Source organism: Lycorma delicatula, chromosome 4, assembly GCF_047948215.1.
Source record: "Lycorma delicatula isolate Av1 chromosome 4, ASM4794821v1, whole genome shotgun sequence".
Classification (NCBI taxonomy): Eukaryota; Metazoa; Arthropoda; class Insecta; order Hemiptera; family Fulgoridae; genus Lycorma; species Lycorma delicatula.
In genome coordinates, this window is record NC_134458.1 from 58514973 (window position 1) to 58539970 (window position 24998).

At 31.4% G+C, this 24998-nt stretch overlaps 1 protein-coding gene across 1 annotated transcript in view; it reads right to left on the reverse strand.

The window, feature by feature from the left end:
- The window catches only part of LOC142323427 (uncharacterized), a 110517-nt gene that overhangs the window by 2061 nt on the left and 83458 nt on the right, over positions 1–24998 (reverse strand). The window contains exon 3 of the mRNA XM_075363028.1: positions 6041–6644. Within this exon, the coding sequence (XP_075219143.1) occupies positions 6041–6644 (604 nt within the window). The remainder of the gene's footprint in view (positions 1–6040; positions 6645–24998) is intronic.

Below are 24998 nucleotides of genomic sequence, written 5' to 3' on the forward strand. Positions count from 1 at the left end.
TATCTTTAAACTTGGGGGCCCCCAAAACCTCAATAATTGTAAAAATCCGTCATCATAATTTTGATCCAATGTAATATACTTTCCCTTATAGATTTCTCTACGATAAAACTTACTCTATATTATTATCAGGAAAGAAAAAACCATTATTCACTGGTTTCGTCATTAATTACGTATATTCAAAATCGCTAAACACTCATTTTACTGAGTCGCTCTAAAATAAATATTACCCACTAAACAGAGTAATGTGCGGCTATGTGTCTGGAATTTCAGAAAAAATCATGTCAAAGTAAACGTATTTTATATGTTTATTACCGCTTTAGATTTTTAAGTTATAAAGCTACATTATTAAGCTACTAGTAAGAATCCTGTATTAACCGTGTGAAAACGAAAATTTGTATAATTCTGTCAAAATTTGAACGCATAATCTTAAAATTTGATGTCATTTAGGAATATGATGAGCATTTATGCAAATGTAAATAATATGATATGGAAACCGCATCGTATTTGTAAAGTATTGAATTACTTATAATGCAATAAGTACGTACGTATGTGTGTATGAGTTTTCGTGATGGCGTGTGTAAATGATAAACATAACCTAATCCGTGTATAATGTTTCTTTGTACATTCTTCAGAATAAGTTTTTATTTTATGGTATATCTGTGTTACAAAACTGAAGCCAGTGAGTTATCTTAACTGATTTTCATTAAGCTAAAGGGGTGAAGTTGTCTTAGCTCTAGATTGTACTTAGCTATGTTTTAACTTAAAATATTTACAGCAGTCTCGCTCCTCTCTTGATAAAAATTTTTGACATTTACAAGATCAGGAAACATTTCATAAAAAAAAATAAAACTCCGAAAATGTAGATTTTTTTTGCAAGAAAAACTTTTGATGTTTTGAAGAAGGATTTCGACATCCTTCTGGCGGAAACGTTTTTTTGTGATCTCATTGAGATGTAGCAAAATGCTTAAGAGAATCTATTATAGATGTTTTGAAAACAAAAGTAAATATACACTTTAACAATTTTATTGTTTTTAAAATAAGAAAGTTGAGACTGATGACACGTTTTTGAGGTTTAAAAATCGAAACGTGTCTTTTTAGGAGTTATTTAATCATAAGAACAGGATTTCTACTAAATACATCACAAATAGGAAAAAAAGTATTTTCCAGATTTAATTATGAAGCAGAATCGTTAATATAGCATTAACCGTATACTTAGTTTAAAAATAAAAAAAAAGATAGCTATATATGTCTTTAATAATATCCTTATTATTGAAGTTGTATCTTTAAGTTATATATATATATATATATATATATATATATATATATATACATGACTTTAATAAGTTCTATTTACTATTTATAAATCTTTAAGTACGTTAAGATGGACAGATTAATTAATTTCAATTTATCTAATTCGAATTTATGTATTTGATGTTTAGCTTTGAAATATGTTTAATTGCAATATTAATGTATTTAATCATTATATGTGTACATATCAGTGGAATGTACATATTTTATTATATATACGAGTGTATATGTCTCTGTATCTCTCTCTCTCTCTCTGTGTGTGTGTGTGTGTGTGTGAAAGAAAGAAAAAAAGAAAGAAAGAAAGAAAGAAAGAGAGAGAGCGAGAGAGAGAGTGAGTGTGAGCGGGCGTTTATATCTACATATATACCTAAAAGAAAAAAAAAAGCTCCCAAAGCTGTTATAGGGGGCCATCCTTGTATTAATATAAACGTAATTTATAAGAAAAAACATTGACATATGTAAACGATAAGAAAAATATATATTCTTATTTCATCGATTTTGTATCAGTCGGTTAACAAGTTTGATAGATAAAATATATTTACAGCTATACTTCGTACTGGCAGACCGACCAAGATCGTAGTTTGAGGATCTACGTTCACAATACGAGTAATAACTGTATTTGAGTTCGCCTTTTTCACGGATCGCCACCAAAATGGAACAGAGTTTTAGCATGTAACCGGATATACAGAGAATGAAATTCATACTTCAGGGTCGACTTTACCGGATTCGTTGTGCAGAGTAGTGTTTACTTTGCAAAAAGCTTATACTTGTTATCAGTAGAAACAGTTAATTTTATTATTGTTGTTATGCGTAAAGTTATTATTGTTATTACGTTTATCGGGAGAAGTATATTACCGGTCTTTGCGGTCTTAAGTTTTAATTACTATCGGATATTTACAGCACAGTACATTTTTATTTTATACAGTTAACATTAACACTAGTAATATTTAACATCATATTTTACTTTACTTTTCTCTCTCTGTGTGCGTGTGCGCATGCACGCGTGTGAATGTTGTATACAAGTGTGTGAATAGATCGATTGTCTGACTTGATCGTGCTAAAACGGAATTTGAGGGAGGCCGTAGCAGAAGCTCTTATAAGTCTCACAGTCTCTTCAATCCCTTACGGATTATATTGAACTTTACAAATAAGAAATGGAAAAAGGTTAGGTTCTTCGATGACAGCATTCCGTTTTCGAGAAATGGGAATGCAGCATGTTCGAACATCGGATGAAGAATAATCAGATAAAAATATTTAAAGAAACGGATTCGTCATTTCATATAAAATCCCGCAAAAAATATTCCGAGGTTGTTTCATTAATGTGAATGTAGGATTCGTATCCCTGTAGATGGCTTGATGACAGTAAAATATATTACGTGAGTATTCCAAGACGATGTGTTTTTCCACAACTGACCAAACATACTCCAGACTGCGCGGCTGTTCATTTGATTAATGGCTATTCATTTGATTACATTATTCGATTTTGGCCGGTAATCTATGAGATAAAACCCACCAAATTTTCTGGAATACGGTTGGCCGTTAACGGTGATGTGAAGAAAACCCAAACATACATCGTGTCAGTCTGTCGAGGTCTGCTTCGCAGGAGTGGTATGACTCCTACTGCCTAGAGCATGTCGGAAGGTTTTTCTTTCAAATCCGGGGCGGGCTTTGCGTTGTCCGGGTCGTGTCACGTATTTCAATCTGACTTTGTGGACGCTGGTCTCTGCTTTGTCCCTCTAGGGGTCGGATCCGGGTACCACACCGAGTAACGCGTGACACCGGTTCGGATCAAGTCTCTCTGGATCGCTTAATGGAAATTAAGAGAAATATTTGGTACTACTGGCACAATGCCGATATTAAAATATGAAAGAATACTTTTGATATAGTGAGAAAATATGTTATCTAAAAGTCGCCAGAAAATGCTCTCGAATATATTTTCACTTTAAATCGATTCATGAAACATTTTGTTTACAACGGTAAACTGAAAACTATATTGTTATAGATAAATATATTCCTAACTTTTTAATTAATGAATCTATGGAGGTCGATTTAGAACACCGGAGATTGAGCTTAGTGACGTTGAGAATCACGAAACTATAGAAGGAAATAAAATATTTAACCGAACAGCAGTGGAGTCCTTACTCGTGTGAGAATTCAAAATAAAAATATTCGAATTTTAAGCCCTTTCTGTCATTTTATTTTATTTTACCAGCGGACTACGAGCGAAAAAGTGTTGATGAAGTAATTTTTGCTGAGAAGGCCAGACCCCGGATCTCCCGCTTAAAAAAAAAGAAAAAGAGTAAAATATTTTGTTTTTTACATACAAAGTACTACGAATATAGCGTGAAAAAAGAAAGATCCACAGTAAAAGCTGTATTTTTACTATGAAAGCAACAGAGTTACCGGTTAATAAAAAATCTGTGAAAGTTTTGGCAGAAAGTACCTTAATAAAGAATATATCAAAAAAGCATTATCACTATTCAAATTCAAAGTCGAAGTCGAGTTACAGATAACTTTCTTTGAGAAAATTACTGAAAACCTTTTGTTTAAGAAAATTATCTCCGAACCCAGGGCAAGGTTCGCTTCGCTCACCATTTCCGTCTAGCCAGAGGGCTCCGCTCCCTGGACCCCTGCATTTTTAGTTTTTCTCATTGTTGTGAGAGTAATACTGATAAATAACAATTAATTTATTCGGACTTTATAGAAACCTGAAAAGAAATTAAATTTCAAACTACAGAGTAGTAGTAACTATGGTAACTAAAGTACACAGACCTTTGACGAGGAAAACTCCACATCATATTTCAGTTGCCACGGTGATAGGTATAATATTGAATTAAATGGATTCATTTTTTTTCTTTAATGGATATCTTTAATTCACAGCTTCACTCTCAAAGGGGCTAGAGTCTCGATACACGGCTTAAAAACTATCTTTGGATAACACGAATGTATCTACTGTAGGGAATTTGAAAGCAATCGGTCGGTTGGTTCTCGCGTGATGCGAGAAAAATTTCGGCTTTACATGTAAAAAGATATATAGACATTAAAAAAATTGATGGAATCGGTTGATAGAACGCCCACAAACACTGGGACTACCGAAAAAATGTCGACCGTAGCCTACAAATTAACAACATATGTCTTATACATTATGTTTATTTGTGGATATTAGGGAATTTAGCAAAAATCTGACGCCTTTAATTCATTACTAAGGGTTGTGTGTAGCCTGTATGACAAATAGAAAGAAAGCGAAAGACTATGAAAGGACATTGCTTTTTTTAAAAATTAAAAAGTTCGATAAAGTAAGAATTAATTATTATTGTAAGTTAGAATTAACATCGGAAGAAGATTTAAATTAAACTCAGTTTACTTAATTTATAAAAATGCTTTTATTAATTAATTAATTTTGAAACAAATGCAGCAATATTAAATCTTAGTGGTCAAAATTTCAGCTCCTTTCAGTTTTCTAAAATTATAAAACTTTATATTTCTGTATTTATAAGGTAAAATTTTATTCTACGATGAATCTAGTTCGTGTGTTCGTATTTTTGAAGTTAATCTTTAAATGAAACTGTGTATCTGTACTATACATGCCTCTGTTTCCCTTTGAGTGACGAATATTAGACGTCGAATCTTATTATTTTCTGCATACAGTGCAGTTGTACAAATGTTGATTTATTATCAAAAGTATCGGTAAATAAATCAATTAATTCTAATTATTCGTTAAAAATTTTCAAATAATAAATGTTTTTAATTATCTGGCACCCAATTTTATATTACTTTCTAGCATATTGTATTTTTAGTATGTAGTAGTAGATGGTAAGTGCAATAATAATTTTCAAAACAGAATCTAGTTATCAGTTTTCATTAAACTACACCCAATAGATGACGTGAAACTACCAGATGGGGGAGGGCAATTCTGTATATAAACGCTATAAAATTAGGATTGTTAATAATTTTTATTACAAGAAACTCTAAAAAGTTGTGGAAGGTAGAAAAAATCGAGGAACCGATCCATCTTTTGATCGATAATGCTTGAAACAATCCAAAAAAAATTGTAGAATGAGAATTAAATTATTTACTCTGGTACTAAACATTGTTATTCGATGAAATTCCTTCGAAGAATTTAGCTGGAAAGCGGTTAGTGAGGCCAGACAGCGGTTGGAAGCGGAGATCGGCGAGAAAGAATACCGGGCTTTATAATAACTTCAGAATCCTTCCGTTAACTAGTTAATAAAAATTACACCTTATAATTATCGTTATCTCGAACAAACTTAGAGCAAAATCTCTGATATTTTAATTATGTTGTTCCAAATGCGCTTCACCAGATATCATTTCAAGTGTTGTATGTAGTTTTCAGGATATAAAACAACTGACTGAAACAAATTTTATATTTTTTCACTCGTGATGTGAAAGCCTAACGAGTCGATTATTCATCGACTTGTTTGTTAAAAGAAATTTCGGATTTTTTAGTGTAAGATTTAATTTTATCTATAGAAAATGGATTTTCCTTAATCTAAGCTTAAATTTTTCCATTTACACCGATGTTCAATAATTCACCTTAAGATTTGTAGCATTGCTTTTGAAAGCTTATTATGAATCTTACGGCAAGAATTAAAAACTTAAAAAAACACAAAACAAAAAAACATTAGGTTATGTAAGAAAATTGAAAACTGATCTAAAATAAATCAGATCAGTATGATTTATTTTATTGTAGAAAATAAAAGAAAATATGTACCTGGATGATGATATCCGTTCTGTATTTTCCTGGAGCTTCTTGTTTGACATCACAGTTAAGATCATTATATCCCAGTCGAAGTTCAAATTCTAAACTATCTTTGACGTCAGCTACACACGAATTAGGTCTGGTTTTAGCATAGACTTTACCGCCGAACAATTTATTGGTATTAACTTTCGCTATCATGTCGTTCGATCGACAGTGTACGGTGACATTGTAGCATGCCGTCAACTGATGAGTGCTACCAGATGGCAGCTCGATATACGGCTCGTGGGCTTGTTGCAAACTGCCGGTTGAATGATGAGACAACCTGCAAATACCGTCTCCTGTATCGCCGTAATCGAACGAATGACATCTAAAATAACGTGATTCAAGACACATAAGCCTGCATTCGTCCACGTTTTTCACGTTTTGAATCGAAGCATCAACTGTTTTCAGTATTTTCCCGGTTATTTTAGAAAAGTCACACATGTTTACCGGATCTGTAACGCAGTTAGATTCTATATATTCGATTGTTGAAGACGGTTCTGTTGCACCGTTCACACTGAACCGATCCAGCTCGCTCATAGCACATTCTCTTGTCGCTGCATCGTAGTTAGCCGACCTATAAAGGAAAAAAAAATTAAATTAAAAAGTAAAATTCAAATATACACTTATTTATTTTGATATACAAATGAAGAACTGTGCTAGACGGTAATCGAAATAAACTGAAAAACAAGATCACGCTTAAAAAACGTTTACAAAACTTTTATATAAAATATATTTCTAGACAGATGGTCGTTTCTGTTGAACAATCATCATCGATAGACACTACAGAAAACGTATGTGTAAGAAAGAAGTAAAAAATAAATGAAAAAAAAATAAACAACACTTACAAAACACCGGTAAGTTTAGAAATTTTTTCAGATTGAGTAAAATATACAAACTACGGTCGTTTTAGGTAATTCCAAAAGAAAGCGTAAATTTATCTTAAAATAATCTAAAGCAGATGAAACCTCAATTCAGACTGTACATAACGACTTATTGCATGTTTCTTAGTAGGTAGGATAGGATCTTTTCTCGGCAGACTAAAAAAATGGAACCAGAACAAAGGAACATATGGTTCATTACACAGAAGACTGTAATGAAATCGACTGTAGCCCCCCACCATCGCCGGCCAGAAAGTTATTTTGTTAGAAAATACTTACGCAATAAACAGGAATTAGTTTACCGATATTAAAACGTAAACTTCATTGTTGAACAACGACAGGGTTATTAATATCTAATACCGCTTCTGAATATTTAATTTATTAAAAATTCTTTTGTGAAAGGTTGCTATGGTAAAAAATTAAACTGCTATTCCTCTTTTAAATTTTGTTCACGGACGGCGCAATCTTTTTGACCGGTTTAAGGTTCATTGTTATATCTATTCTTCTTGAGATAAATTTGTATCTTATCTGATGGAATAAGAGGCGTATATTAAATTGTGGTAAGTGATCTGGAGGTTTACCCGGTGATCTAGTATCTTGAGTAAAAGTTTCGCGATATTTTGTATTTTCGCTAGGATTATAATAATTGGTTCGAGTGTTATTTTTTACCTTTCCTAGCATTGTCACTCTAAAATTTGTAGTTGACGCGTTTCGGAGTACCTCCATTCTCGAAACTACTTCTAGCACTCCTTTAACTTCTAAAACTCGAGTGCAAAAAGAAGCTCTGAGAATGGTGTTACTCCGAAACTAATCAACTACGAATGTTAGAGTGATAATGCTAGGAAAGGCAGAAAATAACACTCGAACCAATTAAATTAACTAATATTAAGCAGTTTAAATGTTTTTAAGTTAAATTTATAGTTTTCATTGGATCGCTTAAAATTACAATGTTTAGTTCGTAGTTTTACTTCTTTAATGTTATTCTAAAAACCCTCAATTTTTAGTATTTCCTAAGTATTTTTCATCATTATTTGTTTCCTTTCCATCTATTTTTATTTACTTATTTTGTCATACAACCTTTTCTCCCATGTCTACCGATGATGATTATTCAACAATCGAAGCGTCCAGTAGGTTTTAAATAAAAGGTTTTTGTGCGTAATCTAACAAAACTCAAAATTAGAAAATATTCCAATTTAATTTGTCATAAAATATTAAAGGGAGAATTTATTGTTAATTTTAAATATAAAGGTCAAATCCTCCTGAAGTTTACATGTCATCACAGTGGTCGAATTTTATAAGATGTGCTGGGGAACGGGGGGAGTGTGTTAAAGAACATTAGACGGAGGGAAAATTTACAATTTTTATCTTCCCTATAGATAAATAAACAATTTAACCATTTTCTTTTGAAAATGTGAATTTTTGATCAGAAATATTTTACGATTTCCGAAATAGATGTATATATTTTCGAATCTCGCGCAGTTAATAACTAGCTAGCTTGAACCTTATTGTAGGAAATAAGGCAAGAATAATATCGCCTCTTCTTTAAGAACAATGACGAATTACGGAACACCAAAACTTTTATTATGTTTTCACATTATATTATTTAAAAATCGTACGTATCAAATAAATCTTACGTGTCAAAAGTAAATTATTTCATAAATTAATTCTTGGATATTAATACAAAGTTTTACCTCGTCGAATTAGATCTTAGATTGAAAAATGGAAATAAAATGTAGACGTTAAGCTCTTTCGTTCGCTAATACCTTTGCTGTCTGAAAAATAAAGTTGCCCTCCAGTATGAGATTAGATCTGAAATTATTGTTTCGAGTAATGTATTAAAATTATATCGGAATACGTTTAGCGGCTGTGATGAAGTGCGTTTGCTATACGTTTCACATCGTTCCGTTTATCTAAATAACTTAAATCTAGGTTAAAACGATTTCATCGAAGGGAATTAATATCGTATACGGATACAATAGGTGGAATTTCTTACATCAAATACTTAGGGCTATTGTAATCTTCTCCGAACACTTCAAATTTATAACTCGATCGAACTCCTTTCATCGATAATTAACTTCTGTTTTGTTCGAATTTCATTTTGATTACAGAATTGCATAAAGCTAGTGTAATTTATTAAAAGTGTTTCGAGTATTATAAATATTTAAAAAACATTCACTCAGTCGTCTAGAATTAAATGTAATTTGATTTTAACTTATAAAATTCCAGCAAAGCCTAAAACTAGTTTATATATGGGAAATACCAGTGTAATCAACTAAATTGAATTCCTATATTTATTCAAAACGATTGAATTATTCTAAAGTAATAACAATTTATAATTAAATTATTTAAAATTATTCCTTGACTGTTAAGACAAAGCTTATTTATGTTGCACAACGTACTATGTACGTAGTTATTGTTCATACAATTAACATAATTGTTCTTAAGATAATTAATTCTGCTACGTTCTGATAATTAATGTTTAATGTTATCAATTAAGATAAATAATTTATATTAAAAAAAAGTAAATACAAATAAAAGTAAACAAGATTTAATTTAATGAAAGAAAAACCCATCGTATTTTCTGTGATAAACTTTATGTTTTTTCACATCTTTGATCGTAACTCACATGTTTATCTCTTTGTATAATTTTATTGAACAGTATTAAAGGTTACCATTTTTTAATAATAATTGTAACTAATTAACCATAATACTATTAATTTTCAAACGCGGCGGAATAATTGACGAATTTATAAGTATTTCCGATATGATTCGTGAAAGAATTCAGAACCTCTTTACAAGGAACAGTAAAGACGTGAGTATTTTTAAGTATCTTTGTGTGACATACTTCGCTTACAATTTCTCTATGAGTTTTTATCCGTGGAAGAAATAAGCATGAAATATAATGTTTGTTTAAAAGTAAATTATGATGTTTCTTGCGGAAAGTTTCAGGTAGCTTTCAACAAGAAAATTGGTTAAAAATATATGCCCTTTTATTGTTAAAATAAGTTTAGATCAATAAAGTTTTAAGAAATGACCCGTTTTTATGAAGAGGATTTAAGTCTTGCATTTGTAATTTGTGTTACAAAAATTCTTCAATTATCAGGATTTTATTATATACTAGCGGTCGGTGTTCGTTTCGCTCGCCCGACCGTCTAGACGGTCCGGCCTCAACCCCTGGGGCCCAATTTGACCCAAGCGAGTCCCGGGTCCCACTCAGGGGCTCTTTGGAGCCTCCAGGAGTTACGGAGCGAACCCAGGGCAGAATTCACTTTGCTCGCCATTCCCATCTAGCCAGAGGGCTCCGCCCCCTGGATTCCCGCATTGTTCGTTACCTCGTGGTTGTGAGAATAATACTGATAAATAACAATTAAAAGGTATAACATTTTATAAAAACCTGAAAAAGGAACTAAATTACAAAAAACGTAGTAGTAACTATGATGACTAAAGTACACAGATCTTTGACGAGGAAAACTCCATAACTTATTTCATTTGCCTTGGTGACAGAAATATAATATCGAATTAAATGGATTAATTTTTTTTTTAGCTTTTAATTCACAACTTCACTCCCAAAGGGGCTAGAGCCTCAATCTACGTCTACCTTCCCTGGGATAACACAAATCTATCCAGGAAATTTGAAAGGAATCGGTCGGTTGTTTCTAGCGTGATGCGAGAACAAACAAACAAATAAACAAAATTTCAGCTTTACATATATTTATATATAAACAAGATATAAGTATGTGTGTGCGTGCGCGCTCGCGCTCATATGTGTAAATTTAAAGAAAATATGCTTACATAATAAGTAATTAAATATTTTTTAAAAGTGTTTTGACAGAATTAATGCAAAGTAAATTAAAAAATAAATTAAATAGTTATTTAGATAATTTTTAAAAAATTAACCATTTTTAATTAAGTTTGTGGCGAAAGATGTCAATATAAATTATTACTCGTATAATTTTGTTCCTTTTTTAAGTTTTGAAAATCGATAGCTGATACATTAAACTCAATTAGCATCGTAATAAATAGTCTTATATATGTGCATATATTTTCATGAATTTTATTTAATAAAAAATAAATTACATTAGAATTTTCAGAGTCGATATTTCTAAAGTACTTAGTTTAAGGATTTTATTAAAAATAAAACTTTAAAATTAGACTAATATAAAATGTGTTAATTATAATTTATTTATTGCACTGCATTATGAATAAAAACAAATAAACTGTAAAACCTTTGTGATGTAATTTTCAGATATAAGATGTTATAGTGGTCGTTATTATGTAGTTAATTAAAAATAAATTAATGACTACGACAATTATTTATTTAATTATAATTATATTTGTTTAATCGTAACGTAACTAGTATAAACGGATTGCATTTTATAATCCGTTTTCGAGCTTTACAAGTAAATAGTCTACCATTTACGTAGATCTAAATCGCAAAAACAAACCGGGGCTACAAGGTTAAACCGATTGATTTTAGATTCTCATTTGTTAATAAGTATATACGAATTATAAATGGCGCGAAACTACGGGCGTGGATTTCATATCTCGGTTATCGTAAAATTACGATAGCCGGTTTTGATAATTTAAATTTAAAGATACGGGTTGTACAACGAGTTTCATTTAAAGATAAGTTAACTACAACGTTTTTTCAAGAAAAATGTCCATCCTTCCTCCCTACGAATTGCGGAAGGATGGTATTCGGGTCGAGGTGACCCGTGACCGACTCCCCCACCGCAGGTGGTCAGTAGCTTCACTCGCTTCGCATGACCGGAGGTCACGAACGTTTTGAATCGAGTCACCTTTCTCGGATTCTTCGTTTTAGATTAGAGAGGAGATCTATTGTCAGCGGTTGTCGACAGCCTTCTAAACACGAATGAGAGGCGCTTCACTATGTTATATAGATGGAATAAACGATTGTTATTTTTAAAATTATCGATCTATAATTTCAACGTACGTGGAACGTTGTAATTGAAATCTACTTCGTAGACTGTATCGTTCTTAAAACAAGAATATTGAAATCGAAATGAAGACTTATTCTAAAAGGGTAAAATAATTTTTGTTTAAATTGTCCCCGACACGGTAAACAAGAATTAAATATAATATAGCGTATACATTTACCCTTAAGAGTCACCGGTGAAAATTGATACGAATTTGATTTACGGCTCATTATAAAGCTTGTGCTTCGCTAAATTTATTCGTACATAATACGTTTTATTATTATAAAAAAAATCAGTAGGAAATTAAATTAGGAAAAATTATTAATTTTTCTTAAAAAAATTAGTTTTTTATCTTATGAAATGTTAAAAATTGCACCTACATATTTTTTATTTAAAAATTAAAACCATTTTATATATACTAAACCGATATAGCCGAGTTGTTCCCCCAAAAAAAGTAAATAATAAAATACTCTAAATTAAATTAACTAAATAAAAAATAAACCAAACCGAAGGTTAATTTTTTAAGTTTTAACAAAGATCCTGTAATAATTTTTGCAAAAATCAATATTTTCTTACGCATTTTCTAAATACTCATTTTACTCCCCTTTCACCATCTTCTCAAAGACAACCCTTTCGCCTGGGATTTGCAAAATAATATCTGAGTAAAAATAATAATTTTAAACAAAAAAGTCAAAGATCTTTAATTAAATTTTGTATGTCATAGATTTAAATAGATTTATATGTCTACAGCGGAAGATGAAGAGAAGGAAAATATATATGAAGAAATGAAAATATATATACATATAGAGTTTTTGATGAAAAAAGTGAGACCGGGCGATACACATAAAGATATCACATAGATATAACGGTTCGGTAGAAATTTCGAAACCAAATTACGGACTGCACGACGTAACCGGGGGAAGATATTGATCCTAATCACAATTTATTGACGATGAATTATAGTTTTAACTTTAAAAAAATTGAAGAAAAAAGAAAGAAGAGATGGGATAAAGAGAAGTAAACGAGAAAGATGAAAAATTTAAGATCTGAACACTTATTCAGGTCAAGAAATTATTATAATACAGACGATTCGAAAACGATCGCGTTAAATTAAAAAAAGGAATAACTGAGACATGATAGGAGACGTTACATTGAAGTAGATAAAAACAATTGATAATATGAAACTAAAACTGACGGATAAAGGGCAGGAAGTATAAAAACACAAAGATGATGCGGGTAGAAAACTGTATTGACATTTACGAAATAAAATTAATAGGAAGTGTAAATTAGCAAAGGAAGACCGATTCAAGGAGAGGAAAACTATAGAGACCGAAGAAAAAGTGTATTAATACCAGAGATAATAGATAATCTTTGTTAGAGAGAGAAAAAAGAGGTAGTAGGTGGCAGAAGTACGTAGACGGACAGCACAGAAGAGAAAAATTATCAATAAAGTGCTAGAAGAGGATAAATGAGTTGATGATTTCAGAGGTGACTATATTATTATTTGAATCCGATACAGCAGTAAAAAACTAAAGGACAAGACTAAAGGAATAGTAACAGTGATGTAACGTTTGAATTAGTATTGATGTGTGGTAGAAATAGGACCAAATAAGCTTCATAGTAAGTATGCAACATTTATGAAACAAGAGAAATACTAACGGATTAAAAGAAATTTAATTGTTATCATACTAACGCATGGAGGAGATACTTTTGAGAAGTCTTTCACCATCAGATTAATTTCTCATTAAACTTGCTAAGTTAATTTACAGGCGAATAAGGATTGTGATAGAAAGTGTATCGGGTGAAGATCAGTCAGTTTAAAAGAAAGTATGGAGTTTGAGGAGGCAGATTTGGCTCTTAACTTATAAAGCAGACTTAAGGAAGATAAAGCCACGTAAATGGAATTTATAAAACTGGAGAAAGCATTAAATAATATTGAAAAAAATATTCTATTAAATATAAAGAAGACAAATGTGGTGGAGAGTTTTTTGTAAACTGTACAAGAATCCAGTGGCAGTTATAAGAGAAGATGCAGAAAGACAAGTTCCGATTAAGAAAGGAATGAAACCAGTCAACTGAATGATCGCTCAAAAAAAAAAAATTAGTGGTGCCATTTAACCTTGATTTGTAAGGATACATCAGCAAAACCCTGTTTTCAATGACAGTGGTATAACAAATTAGTGAATTTTTAGTTTTACATTTTACACGGGCGGCTTTTTCAATTGTTATTTTTACTTGATAACGATCAAACTAATTTTGTAGACGCGAATTTTTTTTTGAATGTAAAATAAATGAAAATGTACTTTTTTATTATTATTATTTATAAAGCGGAAAATATATTCTTAAATATTAACCCTACATTTATAAACCCATATAGGTGACGTGTCCATTTTTATGTCTTCATTTAGTACAAAGTTTTTCTTGAATGAGCTAATATCTGTAACGACTTATCACTTTGGAATGTAAACTAAGCCAGATTTACGTAATTATACTTTAACATAATAGTTATAGATATAAACTTATAAACGAATGAAAATTTAACTTTTGTGTAACGGCAAAGCGAACTGAATTTTACAATAAAATGTTTTTAAAAACTTACTTATTAAACTTTTCAGTCGTTTTTGCGACCGTCTTCAGTGACAGGTGCTGCTGTTTTCACTCTATGATAGCTGATATTACTAATAGAGGCAATTTAAAAAAAGATTATTGTCGCCAATCGTGTTGACAAAATCATAGCAAATATTTGTCATTGTAATGAAAATTACACGATTGCTTTTCATTAACAATCGTCCAAAGTAACAAGTATAACTTAAAGGGTACAAACGATTACAATTTTTAAGTTACAGACTATTTGAGGTCAGCCACGGAATCCAAGCATCTACCCTCCATTATCTGTAGTTTCAATACCAGATCAAGTATGAAAGCATAAAAAAATCTATTAATTATCGTCGAGAAACAGGCTTGAACATACTATACAATTCAACTGCATAATATCGACCGTTATTATAGATAATTATTGTAAATAAGCGGCAGTTTCTCTTTAACAAGAAGCATGGTGCTTTGGTTTGTTTGCTGTATGTGCTCGCATTTTTATTTTGAATGAAACGCCATCAAGCGGAAAAAATAACTACCGTTAACTACCATCTAGCGGAAAAAGTTAAACTAAAACTGTATAATAAATTCTATCGTGTACTATAAACAATACGTTGTTTACATTAACATTAATTATACCCGTACTTAATATGCTTTACGTTTTGTTAAAAAAAACTATTGTAGATATAATTTTTTTGAAATTTTATAAAAATAAATAAGTATAGAATAAATAAATGTCAATGTAAACAACATATTGTTTATAGTAGACAATAACATTTATTATATAGTTTTTAGTTAAATTTTTTGCCATATTTCTTAATTTTTATTTTCTTGGTATTGTAATGTTTTTATTATCGTATAAAAACATTATTACGAACGATATAAAATGAAAGGAACTGCTCCAGCATTTTCCTGGATGCATCAGGAGAAACCATGATAAAACCTTGATAAGAACAGCACCATAAAATACTTAATCCTCCCTATATTATAGAATGGTAAGAAAAAAGCTGAAAACACAAAAACTACAATAATTCGAGACCTAATTGATCTACTGAGCCGGGCAACGGCTTAAAACATTCGGACAATCAAGTCACACCTAATGAGGTCTCACCAAAAATGTTTCCTTAACTCTGAGTCCAGATATGAGCGAATATTGGTTTTCCCTATATTATTACATGGTAAGAAAAACAATGAAATGCTGGCTGCAAAGAGGCTAGGAGATGCAGCCCCATAGTATATAACACCGATCGTTGTTGTTTCATATTTTCTCATTTTTAATTCTAAATACAGGAAAAAATTAAACAAAGATTTTAAAAGTATAAAAATATAATAGAAACTTTAAAAATCGGAGAGCGCATGAGTTCTACCCGAGCTTAATAAAACAGAGTATATCTATCGACTATCAGATAAACCTTCCCTACTATTCTACCGTGCAGGTGCGTAATATCAATCGCTACTCCCTCCACAACTATTTACTGTAGTTATTAGCAGCGTCACTAACCGAACGAATGTTGAGATTATGATTTTTTCGAGGTTTAATAAGGAAGTTACCTACACAGTAGAACATTAAATGTATAGTGATTCGGTATTTATTCTACAGTTAATTGCAACGTATAATATTTTATCAAGTGGAATTAATGTGTATCTCACAGCACGCGATTAAAACTGAAACCTAGTATCGCTAGCGTCTGTAATATCATTACTATTAAATATGCATGCAGTCATTTTCTTTAACCGGTTCATCGGGTAGAATAATTTGAACTTTTATTAAAGATTTTCATCAGAAATCGATGATAAAAAAATATCCATTAAGAGAGAAAAGAAGAAAGAAATAGAAAATAAAGGAAAAAAGAGTTTAGAAGCCAAAACATGGAAACGATTGTAGTTATACGGAAACAAAATAAAAGCTCAAAAATAACATAATATTAATTAAAACTGTGCTAAATTATATTTTACTGGAATATTAAGTTAAAAATAATAGTAAAGAATAAACAACGATTTGAAAAATGTGTCGAGTAAGGCATTGGTATCTCAAATACCTTTTGAAGTTCAACAAAATCTTATTTATTTAACAATACGGATCCTATTTCACGACATATTTTATTTCAGTTCAAATTATAAAATTACTCATACATATAAGCGCAATTTGTATCCACGCGCGTTCACTTATGTTTTGAATAAAAAATAGACGGAGATGTTCGAACGAATAAATTATGGAATATAAAACACTTAACGCTACTATCGCACAAAGGTAGGTCTCAGTACCTATTCACTGACAGTAAGGAGAGCCCAGCCCCACTGTAGTAGTACACGAACACAAAAGTAACCCGCAGCATTCTTACGACTCGTGAATATTAACCTGCGAGTCCCGTATTATGTACCGAGCTACTCACGAGTTCCTCATTACACGGATCCTTATTCATGTATTCTACTATTCCATTGACATCAGAAACCTAGTTCTGTTTTGAGGAGTGTGTGTGCGGCTTGTTTAAATAATGATGACCCGTATGGACTTCGTCACCACCGCTCGCTTACTGGAGTCGGCGCTCGTATAAAGTCACGTAAAACGAGCAGAATCATTTATTTTCGGATTTAATTAAACAAGATTTAAGTACGAGCTAAAAAAAAGTAAAATAAATCGTGACAAATTTTTTTAGTAGTAACTACGGTTTAAATGAACGACTTCTGAAAAGAAAAAAAAAATTTAATCGATAATTAATATATGAAACTGTACATCTATGCATCTATGTCATCTGCTCGAAATACTAATCATCAACTGCATGAACTTATTTAAAAGTTATTTAAAGCTTAGTCAACACTGAAGAGGTGTATTATTTCGAATAATACACATATGTATTATTCTCGCTTTTCTCCTGATATATATATATATTTCGAATAGAGTACTGGATTTTTTTAAATACAGAACATTATTTTTGCATTTCATATAAAACTAAAAAAAGACAGATCGCTGTCTCGATTTGTATTTAAATTTCTGTGAATACAAGTATATACATGACCGAGTCGATTTTAATTAAACGTGCACGATGAACTTATTTTAACTCGATTGAAATCTTACCTATATCTTAACTTAAAATAATTATGGCTGAGCTTAACCTATAATTATTTACTTATGATATCACGATATGGTCGGAGTCCTTTTCTTGTTTCCTCTCGTACGATTCTAACCTCTTTGAGTTCGAATGTCGTGCGTATGAAATTATCGGACTCAAAATATTCGTCGTTGAACACCTGACAAATGTTAAAATTTGCGCTTCGCTTAAAACATCGCCGTAAGTTATATTTATCGGCTAAGAAACATTATACGGTGAAACGGCAATAGAAAAAAAAACTTGAGTTACGAGCGTTCCCGCGTTTCTGTTAGGGTCTTGTCGGGGATGATGAAGTTCAAAGTTGGCGCCCGTTTTTCATACAAGTGACAAAAACAAAGAACGTGTTCAAGGTGATAGACGGAAGTCTGTCGATGGAGTTAGAAGTTTGATTACTATCAGTGAGAATCGACTAAGTATGTTTTACAATAATATGAGAATGTAATGTAAATATATAATTAAACACAAAAAAAATCTTTGCCGACTTATAGATGAAAGATTTTGCCGATCTATAGATCCATCCGGTAAAGAAATTAATTTCTTAACATGGCAGAATTTACTCGTAAAGTCCCTAGAACATCCATCATACTCTTAGTTTCTATAAAATAAATGTGTTCCCTTTTTGTTTTACAATGAAACACACACACTTTAGATATAACATTTAAAAACAATTAAATTTTATTAGGAAATTTATGAGACTAGCTATTTGTGATTGTTTGATTATTTATTTTTATAATTATTATTTTTTTTATTAACAACTATATTAAATATATTTAAACTAATGATATTTATTTATTTGAAGATTACATTTTAAAACGGAATCAATAATCTAATGATTGAAATTTAAGGAATCCATTATCTTTTTAATATTTTTATTGCGAGTCACGATTGTGAGTGAAGCCTGTGGCTGTATTTTTTTGTGGTCCATCAATATCCCACTTACCAATTTTTAAAATAATTTCACCGAATGCCTCTATGCCTTAAGCTTTATCGCATCGACTAGATTGATGACCCACATGGCGTTAACAAAGGTATTTGATACACCCTATTCGATCTAGAGTTAAGGTTTTGTTCTATATTTATTATTATTTATTTTTTTTAAATTTGTTAACCTTTCTCACTCCTTTTAGTGAATCTCTAACCACCATAGATCAGACAGAAATAAAATACCAGACAGCTTGAGAAGTCACAATGGGACATAAGAACAGATGACACAACAGAACAACTAAAAGCAATGGTATACTGTATGTGCGTAAAGACTTACATAGAATAGTCATATATATAAGTATTTTTTTACCGACCTTTCGAAGAAAAGTACGGTATTACTTTCTTTACATTTTGAGGTATGAGGAGTCCGAAAATACCATTTACTTAAATTATGATTTCCTTATATAGGAAATCGTAGCTCTATATTCAATTTGGCTCAGCACGGTGTGAAACAGATTCCGACCATATTGTTTCTCAAAAATTCAGTATGGTTTTCCGATAAGGAGCCAAATTCTCCTGACTACGCTGTTGAGATGGAATTTATAACCTCTTATAAAGCTCAGCTCAGAGTAGTATGAAACAAATAATTCTGTTATTGCCTTCGACCAGTCGTAAGACAGTCACTGAGGATTAATTATTATTATTACGTAAGTCAAAGGAACTACGAGTACATTTGGTTTGTATAATTCCTAGAAGAATAAAAAGTGAGTTCTAAAAAATAATTTTCCTAAAAACATCCTAATAATATAATTTTTTAATATAATATTTAAATTTAATTTTTTTCCGCAAATTAAAAACAAAATCGCCTGATTAATTCTTCTCATTGTCTCTCTTTCTCTCTCTATGTATATATATATATATATATATATATATATATATATATATATATGTGTGTGTGTGTGTGTGTGTGTGCACAGGACAATTAATGCAAATGAAGACATAAGTTACTTCTGAAACTGGTAGAGTTATTCAAAATATATCAAGAAGTACCATCTTACAAAGAAAAGTAAGGAGCGGGAAGGTTCCCCGTGGGCTTCAGTAATCTACATTAAGGTATAATTACTTGTATTATTTATATTTACAAGTAAAACAGTGTTTTATAATTTTAGAAAACCAAAGAAATGGATCTTTTTTGTTGTTGAAAATAATAAATTTAGTTTTGGGTATACTAACTTCCGTTATTCTATGGAGTGTTTTTATATCCATTTCCGAAAGAGAGAGAGAGAGCGAGAGAGAGAGAGAGAGAGAGAAACCAAAACATGGAAACGATTGTAGTTATACGGATACAAAATAAAAGCTCAAAAATAACAATATTAATTAAAACTGTGCTAAATTATATTTTACTGGAATATTGAGTTAAAAATAAAAAGTAAATTAGTCCAATAACTCAAATTAGTCCAATTTTATATCACCAATATATATATTTGTTTACTGGTGTAGAAATTCTTTTAAAAAATGTTCGATAATTATTTTCTTGTATACTTTTTTTTACAGTATAGATTAATATTACATAATATTATTAAAAAAAAAAAAAACTGGTGGAAACAAGAAATAAAATCTGCACAAACTAAACGAATCAAGATGGATCTATATAATTAATAAAGTATCAAAAAATAAAATAAGATAATAAATACATATTATCTGATATGCTTTTATTCATCACGTTTTAAAATTATCAACAGTCACTGAAGTTAATCGCAAAAACGACTGAACGCTTTATGATGTGAGGTTAAAATAAAAATATATTTAATAAAGTTGATTCGGCTTTTCATATTATAAATGATAGTTTTAAATATTTATTACTATATTAATAATAAATACCGGTCGACTCCGATAACACATGCAAGAAAACTTCGATTTACAAAAGGGCAAAAGTGAAGTGAGAAACTAAAAAGAAAAAAATAATATAGACTTTTAAAATAATTTGGAGGATGTTAAAACGATGAAGATCGATAAATATTGAAGTGAGAAGATTTTATGACGTACTGTTGTGATTGACATTTGTGGAAGCGTTTTATTGTACTTTAATATTTTAAATACTATCGTGTTTTTCCACCTCATTCCATTGTTTAAATTGTCCCGTAATCCGAATTAACGAATCTCGAACTTAACCCATCTATACGTATCATTTCTTTATAGATCATTGACGATCTATTTTAAATTAACCCAAAGGCTTCTTTCTTTTTTCTGTTTAGCCTCCAGTAATTACCTTTCAGATAATACTTCAGAGGATGAATGAGGATGATAGGTATGAGTGTAAATGAAGTGTAGTCTTGTAGCCTCAGTTCGACCATTCCTGAGATGTGAGGTTAATTAAAACCCAACCACCAAAGAACACCGGTATTCACGATCTAGTATTCAAATCGGTGTAAAAATAACTGACTTTACTAGGACTTGAACGCTGAAACTCTCGACTTCCAAATTAACCCGAAGGCTTGGACGACTCTAGTTTAACGGGTTCAAGATACAGAAGAATCTGATACGAAGTATATTAGATACGTAGGTGTTAGAACTGTTGGTGTCTTCAGCACAGAGTTTCCGTAACGTACATAACGAGCGGATAATTAAAATACTATACGTATCGATAGTTGTAATTGTATATCTTTAATTTTGAAAATAAATTTAATAATCGATGCCATTAAATGGTTTATCGGTGCCGAATCACGGAAGGTATAAATCGATCTACGTACGTGACGATAGTTATTCGATTTGGAGCGTCTGCTACTCGTACGTGAATCGAAACCGCTTTACTCTCTCTCGGCGCGAAAACACAATGCGCAACGGTTTTACTGTAATCGGAATAAAAAATTACTATAACTAGGCTTACACCGTATCATACTATAACTAGGTATCACTTTGTTTCTATTGGAATTTTAACGGTTATTGTTATTCGCGATCGGTCGCATCGCGTCTGCCAGAATTTTATAGCTAGTACCGATGTACTCTCAATTCTGTAGAGTAATGTCAAGAGTGAGGTCAAAAGATAATATGTTACCGAATATACACGCCTATTATTTGTTCATTAATACCGTCAACGCGTTCGGTATGACCTAGTGTAGCCCGAAGGTGATACACATAAAAGTAGGCTATTAGATTATAAATTCACTCTCACGTACGTACTTTAATATATTCTTGAAAGATAGACGAGACGATCCACGAAATAATGAAATAAATATAATACAATATAAAACTATGAAATAACAATAAGAAAAAACCGACCCCGTGAGTTATTTTTATCAGTAAATCGAACTGAATCTAAAACGGATACGCCTACTATTTACTTAGTTATTATAATCTATTAGATTTTTTGTACGCTTCTCATCGTAGAGTAAAATCATAGGAGTAAATTTACGTTACATCACAAACTCTGGAGTAAAAATGAATTTAATTATTATATTTTCGCCGTACATTTTTCCAGTTTAAAGCTGTACTTAACTAGCAATTTATTATTTATTTAATCTGATAGTGTTAACCAGAAATGTTACTAAAACGATATGAAAAATCTAACCAGAAGTTTGTAAAATCTAAACGGGATTGTTTACTCATTCGACCGGTTTGAACGATGAAACATTTTTAAATTTGATTCATAAAATATTTAAATTTAAACTTAAATTATTAAGTAGAAATAACTTTTATAACTTCCAGACTAAGAAACGACTAAAAATGTTTAACGAATGACGTTGCACGGTTAAGCCGTTGCATTTTTTTTTATATGATCCGCCATGAAAAGGTTCGACGTAGTAAATTTGGTAATGAAAGAACGCATCGTTTTAGAATTATTGTGTTCAGTTTTTAGTAATTATACGTGACATATAACTAGGTTTTTATTAGAGATTGTTAATATGTATAAATTTCAAACTAATTTATAGACAGTAACGTTTAAGCCTTTGAAATTCTTCAAGAAGTCATTTGAACCTCACTTTGGATCCCGTTCATGATTTAAAGTTCTGTTAAATACTTCCATATGTACGTAATTATTGGAATTTTCCTTAAAGAAACCTTAGTTTGTCTTTAGGTTTATGATGACGTACAGGTATTTGTAGCGTTTTATTGAAGCTAGTCGATACAAAATCGTTGATCAGTATCGTGTTCCTATGCTAGGTTAAAGAACCGCCGATATTGGGAGGAAATGCGGGAGGGATGGGTGATTACTTATAGCACTCTTTTGGGTGGATTAATTTGTTTCATTTCACGGTTCCTCTTTTTTAATTATCCTCTCTTTTCCATTTTTATTGCTCTTTTCCGGTGATGTTCTATTTGTTTTAGTTTACTGCAGGTAGTTTCAGGCTGTGGTTGTAGGGAAATGTTTGATTTACAACATCGTCGAGAACGACTCTGTTTTTGGACCTATACGAGCAGTTTGTTTCCTATCCGGTAACAAAACAAAAAGCCCGAGGTGGCGCTGAAATATACTATCGAGTAAAACCGGGCCACCTAGTTAATTCTAATACACATATAAGGTATCAATGGCAATCGTGATCGTGTACAGTAGGCTATTCTTTCCAATTTGATCTGGTGATGCGTAAACGTATCGAGTTTTAAGGGTAATCATTTCATTAATATCTGTTGTTTCGTTTTTCTGAGAAATTCTGCGGGCCGAATTCTATTGCCTCATCTTTTAGATTTAAATATCACGTTTAATTTTTTAAACGCTTTTAACTAAGTGACCAAAAGGTTTCCGTGCCTTTTGAAAATAATATAAATTAACGGGTGTGTAGATCGAATTATCCGTGTAATGGTCGAAGCGCACCGATCAATTATTGAGACTGATGGGCAGACGAGTCCGTTGTTCGAAAAATATGATTTCTGTTTTTTTTTTTACAATCGTAGTTGAAGTGTAGTAGTCATCTTTTATCGCATTCCATTTTATAATTTAAATTTTCTTACTTTTAACTTAATTTTAACTATACTTTTATTGATTATTATTACAAGATATTTTTACCAGCGTATATAAAAGGCATTGCCTGGGTTCTGCTCTGTTTAGATGGTTTCATATTTTCAGAAATGCCCTAGAACAGTAATTCCAAACCGATTCGGGCACGATTGTACTATTATCATTTTATTTTTTTTTAACCTCCGACTCCACCGTTAGGCATTCTTCAGAGGATCAGATGAATGATTTGTAGCGTGTGTGAAAATACCATGCCTGACCGGGATTCAAACTCGGGAACTACGGATGAAAGGCCGAGACGCTACCACTCGCGCCTCGGAGGCCGGCTAATATCATTTACTATCCGTAGAAATCCCAGAACCATCCGTATGAAAATCAGCGACGTTACTTCACCACCACGGAGGTCAGCCATAATAAAATATAAAGAATATATTCTATTCTTTGTTGTGATTGTAAAGCGAGTGTAGGTAGAAGAAGCATCAATCAGAGTCACGTTTACCTTTGGTGAATGGAGTGAAGGTATCATTTCTAGGGCTGAATATGACCTGAATTTCGATGATATCAGCATGACGATGCGTAAAAGTATATTTTTCTCAGAAAAAAGGCAACGGGAAACCACATCACACCTTTCCGTAGTAAACATGGCATGGAATTCTTGTTATTATCGAATATAGTTACGTCATTTAAGGACTACCACGAGTCAGATCGCCCACAACTGTTATCATTACGGACTTAACATATAAACGTATGACGGGCAGGAAAGTAAAAATATTTCTTTAAAGAATTATTCATACGTAGGTATGTTTTTTCGAATGAAAAAATATTAATTACTAAGATTATTATCTTAGTTATTTTTTATCAGAATTCGAGACGTAAATGACGAAATTCTCTTAAATACTTTCGCTTTCCTCCATCGACATCATATTAAATCAAAAAAGTTAACTAATATTATTATAATTTACTTTTCAAGAACCTTTGTCTCTCATCTCTCAGGTATGAAAATATTGTATCGTTTTACTTCGACCGTGACAATTACAAAGTAAAAAAAATAAAAAATAAATTTTTTTCTGTACTCGAGGATCACAATTTTACAACGAATTCGTTGTTATTACCTCGTATAGCTTAACAGATATTTACTGTAATAGACCGAACGGTAAAAACTGGTCTCAGTTTGATTCTTACGGTATTTAGAAAAAAAATTGCGTGATCGATGAATGTAAATATGTGTCGGAGCCGATATGCAAGCCATTTTCTTGACAAACACGGCAATTGATATCGGTACCATAGCCAAATACGGTTCTAACGCCAGTACGATCGTTTACATAGATCGTATTACCTGGAGGAGTCGACTGGTCTAGACGTTCCTTTAAGTTACCCGGACATCTATTCAACGATGTAAACAAATGTACTGTGTATTATGTTTCGAGCAAAATATAAATTATATATTCAGGTATTTATTAACTATTATTAACCGACCGAAAATGAATCGAAGAAGGTACTGAAACGAATTCCTTCATATAAGGTCCGGTTAACGAG